Consider the following 9,887-nt stretch of genomic DNA (forward strand, 5'->3'; position numbering starts at 1 on the left):
ATGGTACCGCAATAATAGTTTAATTGGAACGTACACAAACATTTGGGGGGTTTAAAGGCGCAGAACCCTCATAAAATTTTTCTGTAAACATATTAAAAAGGAAGTCGCATCTCGATTAAAACTGGTTAATCGAAAAAATATTAAGAAGCAAAAAAGTTTTAAAAACATTGTGTTTAACTAAGCGTACCACAGTAATAATTTAATTAATTAAGTCACAGCCAAAGGGCTGTAACTTTTTTTGTTGGCATATTTGTACTAAGGTAAGTTAGGTTCAATCGAACTATTGTTGGTCCCAAAATATATGATTTAATTGATGACCTGTATTTTTGTTACACCCTGTATACACACACGATGATCAATGGGCCTTATTAATGAGGTGGAGAATGAACGTCCATCAAGCTAGCAGAACAAATTCATCAGAACAGTTATTATTATACCATAATTAAGTGTAAATAAAATGCAAATTTAATATTCCAAGAAAAAATGTATTACTCTTTTTTTAAGTTATCGCATGTTCTGCTAACTTGATAATCAAGCTAGCGCAGAACAGTAGTTCAAAAATTGATAAATCATTTATAATTGAATACCAGAGTATTCTCTGAATTAAATGCAAATTTAATGTTACAAGAAAAAATGTATTGCCATTTTTAAAAAAGTTATCGCATGTTCTGCTAGCTTGATTATCAAGTTAGCAGAATATCCGATAACTTAAAAAAGATCAATAAATTTTTTCTTTGAACATTAAATTTGCATTTAATTAAAAGAATACTCTGGTATTCAATTATAAATGTTTTATCAATTTTTGAACTACTGTTCTACTAGCTTGATTATTAAGTTAGCAGAACATGCGATAACTTAAAAAAAAGAGCAATAAATTTTGTTTAGAACATTAAATTTGCATTTTATTTACACTTAATTATGGTATAATAATAACTGTGTTCTGCTGACTTTGTTCTGCTAACTTGATGGACGTGGAGGATGATCCGTAACCATATAAGATGGTCATCATGACACACCCGAAAAGCCATTTAATGCCGAAACCTACATGCTCTCATCTCCTAGAGAATTATCAAGAGTTACTGCGCAATTCCCTGCTAGAATTACTGCGCAATTCCCTCCTAGAATTACTGCGCAATTCCCTCAACAAAACTTGTTTCATCCAATCGAGGTATGTGCAGCTACAGAAATCCCGTCGACCACGGAGAATCAACTGATGGAGGCGTGTAATAGAGTAGAAAATAATAAAGCTCCAGGCTTAGATGGATTCCCAAACACCGCTTTAAAAACAGCCATCAATGAATCACCAGCAATGTTCCTGGAGGCTTACAATACACATACTTTAAGAAAGGTGACTACTTTCCGGCACATGTGAAAGCAACAAAGACTAGTTCTTCTCCCAAAAGATAAGAAACCACCAAATGAACTATCATCTTATTATCCTTTGTATGCCAGACATAGCTGGCAAAATACTGGAACGAGTAGTCTATCAAAGAACCGAAGCAGCAGTTGAACCGCTGTTCAACAGCAATCAGTATGGTTTTCGAAAATGTCACTCAAAACTGAATGAGATTAATCTTGTCCTTAACACAGCTAAGGAGACGATCGCATGAGTCAAATGGAAGAGGAGTACGAAGAAACTTCAATGTGGTCTGGTGACCACATTGGACATCAAAAATACTTTTAACTTCATTAACTGGGATTACATTATGTTAGCTCTTACCGAAATAAAGGTAACGACATATCTAAGCAGGATAGTGACTAGCTAGTTCAATGATAGACCTTTTAGTATGACACAAAGTCTGGTCCGAAAGAATATAAAATTACTGGAGGAGTACCACAGGGCTCTGTGCTAGTAATATTCTTTTGTGAAATATTATGTATGATGGGTTACTAAGGTCAGAATTAGCAATGCATGTTAGGCAGGTTATTGTCTATCTATACTGAAATCACATAGCAGAGGTCAGAATCGAAAATCGAAACAGAAACTATAGAAATCAAAAGAGGTGTTAAACAAGGTTGTGTGTATTCCCCATTGTTATTTAATCTGTACAGCGAAGCTATTTTTAAGGAAGTATTATCAGCGGAAGAACAGGGTATATCAATAAACGGAAAAATCTAAAACATTATAAGTAGTGTTGCCCAAAATCAGTCTTGGTCTTGCAGTCTTGGTCTTGTTCTTGCGTTTTCGCAAGACCAAGACCAAGACCAAGACCGCCTAATTTGAGCAAGACCAAGACCAAGACTTACCGTGCAAGATTTGAGCAAGAACAAGACTAAGCCTGCAAGACTCTTGCGTCTTGCAATTAGAACTGAGGGTCTTTTATGAAGTATATTAGTTCGGGTATATTCTTAGGTAGGCACTCTATGAGAAGCAAAAAAATTTGTAAAATTGGACTTATGCGCCTTACGGATAATACCATAAACAAACATACATTCTTCGCTCTGAAATTAATTGTCCAGGTTTTGAGAATAGCCGCCCTCCATTCATAAATTAATAGGTCTGGATCTCGTGTATGAAAAAAAGTTGATTAATAGCAAGCTGAAAATTTGTTAAGAGCTTAAGGGTGTCTAGTCGGACAAACTTTGATATATGGGAACACTGGAACAGGGGAAGTTTTAATTGTGGAACAGGTTAAAAAATTTTAACGGTCAGAACACGAAAACGGCACATGTATTTTGTCCGACAGAACAGACTTAAACTCTCCGAACAGAGATTAAACTCTCATGCAAAAATCAGACTGCTATTTATCACCAAATGAGCGTTTTAATGAGTGGAACATGTAGAATATATCAAATGACAGGAATTATGATAGGTGATAAATAGCAGTCTGATTTTTGCACGAGAGTTTAATCTCTGTTCGGAGAGTTTAAGTCTATTCTGTCGGACAAAATAAAGGTGCCGTTTTCGTGGTCTGACCGTTCCAAATTTTCAACCTGTCCCACAATTAAAACTGCCCCTGTTCCAGTGTTCCCAGATATCAAAGTTTATCCGACTAGACACCGTTAAGCTATTAACAAATTTTCAGCTTGCTATTAATCAATTTTTTTCCATACGCGGGATCCAGACCTATAATGTATAGAAACTTTTTAAAAATATGTCATATGCTGATAAAAAATATACCTACAATAAGTAGTTAATTTTTTTCCTTAATTAGTTTTGTAGGAATTTAAACACATAAAAATCATATCGATATATAGAATAATAAGACTATTATGTATGTATATTTTTTCTGCTGAGTGTGATTACGATAGGAGACAGACTATAACAGATAATGCCGTGCCGTCTATACCGTGTAACCAAATACATACCCAAATATTTAGTCTACGAGGCATTCAACAAAGAAATATTTACAGTGAAATACATGGAAAACAAAAGGACATTCATAGCAGTTTTTTCTGTAGGTAGTTAAATTAAACTAGTCATTTGTTTTATCAATCGACTCACTGTTCTTTTGTTATGCTCTTTGGTTGCTATACACTATTCCAAGAAACGGGTCATTTTTGGTCTCTCGAATTTTCTAAACTTGTTCGATTTAAGTGGTTGATAATTTGATTTTTTATTTATTTTATTTTAATGTTTGATAATAATATAGCCTAGTCATTGGACACTACCAATCAAACTGTATTTTTTTTTTCTCAAAGTTCGCATCACCCTGAAATATTCTAGCATTTATAAAATATTGAAATTAAAACCCAACTATAGCCTCATATTTTCTTAACATTTTGTTTTTTTTATTCATTCGCTTATGTTGGATAATAAAAAGTTAGGTACTTTTTTAACTAGCGATGTTTTTCATCAATACAGGGTGTTTTTAAATAAGTATGGCAAACTTTAAGGGGTAATTCTGCCCGAAAAATAATTTGACAGTTTGCTTTATAAGTGTATGTTCGCAAATGCTTCGTTTCCGAAATAGGGGGTGTTAAAATTTTTCTTACAAACTGACGATTTATTGCTCTAAAACCGGTTGAGATATGCAAATGAAATTTGGTGGGTTTTAAGAGGTAGTTATTACGCATTTTTGACATACAATTAAGAATTTAATATTCACCATTGGCGCGCATACGGGTAACATGACCCGTTTGTTTAGAATTACCCCTTAAAATTTACCATACTTATTTAAAAATACCCTGTGTTGATAAAAAACATGGCTAGTTGTTAAAATACCTAACTTTACTGTTATCCAACATAAGCGAATGAAAAAACAAAATGTTAAAAAAATATCAGACTGTAATTGGGTCTTAATTTCAGTATTTTATAAATGCTAGAATATTCCACAGGATGATGCTTACTTTGAGAAAAAAACACAGTTTGATTGGTACACTCATTAGTACCGATAAGTTAAAGTCGGTTCGCTAAACTCAGACACAACTGGCTAGTGATTTTAGTAGGTAATTTTTTTGTTTTTGGCCAATTTTGCCAAAATTGGCAAAATTACTAACTATTGAGTAATTAGTAACTATTTAGTAATTATTTTTTTGCCAATATTACCAAACTGGCAAAATTACTTACTAAAATCACTAGCTAGTTGTGTCTGAGTTTAGCGAACCGATTATATCGGGTACCTATACAACGACAATTTAACTTCTAGCAACAATATTATTACAGCGATATTGTTAACGAATAAGGCTATATAATATTAAAAAATCACTTAAATCAGACAACAGGTTTAGGAAATTCGAGACATCAAAAATGACCCATTCCATTTTTAAGGAGGTGTCTTAATTTCTTGGAGAAGTGTATTATTCTCGGTTTGGTATTCGGTACCAAAATGAGAACTGGCGTTAACATATGAAGCCATAACATATGGCCAGGGGAAAGAACGATGAATGTCTATCTGCAAGCATTTTCGGTAAAATGAGAAATAAAGTTACATATTCATTGTTTTTACCCCTTGCGTCCAATCTTGTGACGTGATTTTAAGACGATTATCATATTTATGTCCCCTTGTCCATTCACAGGTTGATAGTACCCTTTCTAAGCTAACAGATTGCACAACAATCTCAAAATGACCAAAAATTTACATTCATCCTTTTTCCCTCTGACCCTTCATATTGTGCACATCTGTCACTGAATTGAATTCTTTTCAAATCACACATTGTCAATGGCAAATATTCGAAAAAATACGTAAGTTCCTAATAAACTTTGGTTAGTTGGAATATAGACACGGATCGCTTAGATCGTAGGTTCAAACTCCACCTGGTGTCAGTTGTTTAGATATTTATTAATTTGGTTGGTCTTCACTACGGCTGTGATATTAAAGCTTAAAATTGACCTACTCTGTTACGTTTTTCTAGTTCTAAGATATGTAATAGGCTAATGGGCAACTGCGAGACTTGCAAGACTCTTGCTGCAAGACCAAGACCAAGACCAAGACCTGGAGCGCAATACCAAGACCAAGACCAAGACCAGGTGTACTGTCGCAAGACCAAGACCAAGACTCTCTAAGTCTCGTCTTGGTCTTGCACTTGGGCAACACTAATTATAAGATTCGCAGACGACACTCTGAAAGAAATGTGTAGAAATGTTAATAACGATAAGGTTTGAGTGTCTTTATGCCACTCAAAAGTGTGAAAAATGCCGTAAAACTCACCACTTTAGCCATAATTTAAAAAAAAATTTATTTAAAAAAAAGGCAGTCCCTCGTTACTCCCCCAAAAAAGGCCATGGCCCCCACTGAAAATCGGCCCTGGATCCGCCCTTGCAGTACGTCCATCATATCTTGACATATGGATGTCAAACCTAGACTCTAACCAAGGCAAATATAAATAAACTAGCCACAATAGAAAAGTCAATGGAAAGAGCAATGTTAGGTAGGTACACGACTGTCAGATAAAAAGAGAAACGACTGGGTGAGATAAAAAAACAAAAGTCGAGGATATAACAATAAAAATTGAGAAACTCAAATGGATCTTCAAAAGCCACACCGCTGGACAAAAATACCAACGTTGGAGCGCCACAATACAACCTTAAGGACCTCAGGAGGGTGAACGATCAAGAGGAAGACCACAGATGACATGGGTAGACGATATAAAAAGAAAAGGCGGAACAAATTTTAAGTATGTTGTTCAGGATAGAGATCCGATGGAAGGAGTTGGGAGAAGTCTATGTCCAGAGATGAACGATAGAAGAAGGCTAAGAAGAAGAAGCTAGGCTCGGGACATATGCCGATGGCGTGGCTGTGGTGATCGTCGCAAAGCACCTTGAGGAAATAAATCCCTGTATATTTTTGTGTATACAACAACATTTGTGGGAAACAAAGAAGTCCCACAAGAATGGAAATTATCGTATATGTCAGCAATATACAAAAAGGAGATCGAGAACAATGTGACAACTACAGGTGCATTTCCGTTACACCAACAATCAGCAAAATATACGGAGCGATCTTCAAAAACCGAATAGAAAACGAATATAAAGAAATGGAGGCAGAAGAACAAGCAAGATTTATAGCCGGAAGATCTACAATTGATCATCTATTTGCAATCACACAGGTCATGGAAAAGAAAAGAACGTTCGACCAAGAGCTTCATTTCGTATATATTAATCTGAAAACGGCATACGACTCTGTACCTTTGGTAAAATTATGGGAAGTAATGAAGAATACAAATATAAACATAGAAATCATAAAAATAAAAAAAAATGTATAACAACACTCTTTTTCTATTTATAACAACACTACCACGAAAATTAAATAAGGAAACAAACTCACTGAAGGGGTTTTGACAAATAAAGGACTCAAACAAGGATGCTGCCTCTGTCCAACACTTTTTAAAATATATTTGGAATAAGCTCTGAAAACTGGAAACGCAAATGCAAGAACATGGAGCTTCCAGTGAATGGCCATACACTATATTATACTATTTGTTTAACAGACGACCAAATATTAATAGCACTAGACTACGATGATATCTGTTACATGATAAGAAAGCTAATAGAGGAATATAGAAAATGGGGTCTAGAGATCAATATAGGAAAAACCAAATATATGAATATCTGTGGGACGCAGCAGGATTTGATCCTGGACGGAGGAGAAACAATTAGTAAATGCAACGAATATAAGTACCTGGCTATGAAAATCACGAATAACGGAACATTGGACGGAGTCATTAAAGAACAAAACAGCCAGGGCAGGAAAGCAATTAGACTTCTAAACTCAGTACTCTGGGACAAGCAGATAAACAATCAAAGCAAGAAAAAAATCTCTAACGCCGTAGTCAAAATCATTTTTACATACAGCTGCGAAGTATGGCCTATGAGGGAAAAATCGAAACAAATATTACAGGTCATCGAAATGGATTTTTGGAGAAGAGCTGCAGGAAGATCAGGAAGAAAACATGTCACCAATGAACGGATACGAGAAATAATGAAGGTAACACATACAATAAATGACGAAATCCACAAAATACAACTAAAATGGTTTGGTCACTTACAAAGAATGCATGAGGACAGAATCCCAAAACAAGTACAAAACTGGAAACCGCAAGGTAGAAGAAGAAGACGTAGACCGAGGAAAAGTTGGTATTCCGAGCAGGAATAAACAAAGCTTTGGATGAAAGATGTCTGCAAGTAGATCAATGTGCTTAGGGAGAGGAATGGCAAATGGGTAACGGAAGACGGAGAACGTTTTAAACCGATAGTATATGATATACATATATTTGTGTGTATGTGATTTTTGTGTATTGATATTACAATTTTTTTGTATACTCTTTCTTTCAGGCGCTTAATACGAGCTGGAGGTTTCGTAACCGAAGAACGCGACCAGAAATGCCTCCCCAAAGGATTTCCCTCTCACATTCCGGGCACCTGCCACTTCCTCACCGACTACAAGCACTCAGATCTTCACGAAGACGCCCCCATAGCGCAGCATATCGAAGCCGGGCTTCTGGACATCGGTTTGAAATGGGATCACACTCTTTAAGACTGTTACGAACTAGCAATAAACCGCAATATAGGTCTTTATACTGAGAGGGAATAAATTATTTTGAGGCTTTTTCCCTACTTACTGCACCACTTTTTGGTACTATATATACTATATTATATATTAATTTATTTCCAATCTTAAATATACACTTCTAGACTACCTGTAGTTTTTTTATTCGTTTTTTAAAGAAGAATGGAACGAAAAAGCTGAAGAACAGAAAAGCTGCAGATAAAGATGGAGTACCAAACGAATTACTGAAATATTATGAAGTAGCCATGACAGAACAATTAACATTACTTAACAAAGTTATAAAACACAATCAACTACCGTAAGAATGGAGAGCGAGCCGAATAATTCTAGAATTCAAAAAAGGAGATAAAAACAGCCAGAAAACTATACAGTAAACGTGTTAAATACTACACAAAACTTACGAAGAACTAAAATTTTATGAGAAATAATGAATCAGAGGATAAGTTTAGCAGATGAACAACAGGGTTTTTGTACTGAAAGATCGTATACAGATGCAATATTCATCCTAAAGCAAATTAGGTACTGACAAATTACCAGAGTAAAATAATAGACCAGCATTTCTGTGTCTGATTGACTTTAAGACAGTATTTGACACAATAAGACTCAAAGATGTAATTCTATATTCCGTAAAATAGGTAAGTTCCTCTATACGAGTACATCATAAAAATTATTGAAAACATCTTCCAAAACAACAAAATAAAAGTCAGAATAGATGTACAACTTACAAAACCTATTGACATATGCAGCGGAATAAGACCGGAGGACTCCTGTACATAAGTACTGTTGAGAGCTATGCTCTTCAATTTAATTATGGATGAAGTAATCAAAAGTGTCAATAAAGGAAGAGAATAGAGATTGGGAAACAAAGAAGTAAAAAATATTACGGAAACGATACAATATTGACACTCCAACATAAAGATAGTCTGCAAAGACTTCCACAGTCCACAGATTTATGATATATTTAAGATATAAGATCGTCCACAGATTTAACATAAGAGCAAAAGAATTTAATATGACAATATTATCTTAGAAAACTAAAACAATGGGAATCAGCAAGGAACCAATCAGATGTAAAATAGAAATTGATGGCATCAGCATTGAATAAGTAATGGAAATAAAATACCTTGGAATTACACTGTCCAGCTATGAAGACTTTGACAAAGAAGTGAGAGATCATGTACAAAAAGCAAATAGATTGGCAGGATGCCTTAATAACACTATATAGCGATATATTAACACAAATGAAGAGACGAATTTATAAAGCCATTGTAAGACTAATAATGACTTATGCATCAGAAACAACACCCGATACAGTCACAATACAAAGCTTACTGGAAACGGCAAAAATGAGAGTACTGAAAAATGAGAGATCAAAAGAGTAGTGAAAACATCTGAAGAAAATATACAGCAGATAAACGAATGGACACTAAATAGTAAAAAAAATGGAATAACCTCATAAGCAGAATAGGGAAGACCCGTGTGGTCAAAATAGTCGAAGGGTCAAAGAAGAATATACGTCGTAACTTACGTAAGTGATTTGATCAGTGTTCGTTGTCCCTCTTCCGAGCTGCCAAAAGAGCTGAAACAAACATCCTTTATAGTAGTCAACTCCGTAATTGAAAACTTACTTTGGAACTAAAAAATTACTTGGAATAAGGAGGTGCTAAATGCATTGAAGCAGGCCTACGACACAGTAAACAGACAGCAAATGTACGAACTGTTGAAAGAATTGGGGATACCAAGTAAAATTGTCAGGATGGTAAAGATGACGATGGAAAATACGACAAACGAAATAGCTTCGAAAGGGTATACATCCAAAAAGTTTGAAACCATGGAAGGATTACGACAAAGAGGCCCACTATCAACAACTGCATTCAATCTAACATTGGAAGGAATAATCAGGAAAAGCAGAATAAACATGCAAGTATGCAAGAAACG

At 35.0% G+C, this 9,887-nt stretch overlaps 1 protein-coding gene across 1 annotated transcript in view; it reads left to right on the top strand.

Annotated features, from left to right (window-relative positions):
• LOC114327624 (head-specific guanylate cyclase) overlaps nt 1-8,078 on the top strand; it is a 42,735-nt gene extending 34,657 nt beyond the window's left edge. Inside the window, exon 13 of the mRNA XM_050660062.1 lies at nt 7,715-8,078. Within this exon, the coding sequence (XP_050516019.1) occupies nt 7,715-7,916 (202 nt within the window). The 3' untranslated portion in view covers nt 7,917-8,078. The remainder of the gene's footprint in view (nt 1-7,714) is intronic.
• Nucleotides 8,079-9,887: the final 1,809 nt, after the last annotated feature.

The sequence above is a fragment of the Diabrotica virgifera genome, chromosome 9 (assembly GCF_917563875.1).
Source record: "Diabrotica virgifera virgifera chromosome 9, PGI_DIABVI_V3a".
Taxonomy (NCBI): Eukaryota; Metazoa; Arthropoda; class Insecta; order Coleoptera; family Chrysomelidae; genus Diabrotica; species Diabrotica virgifera.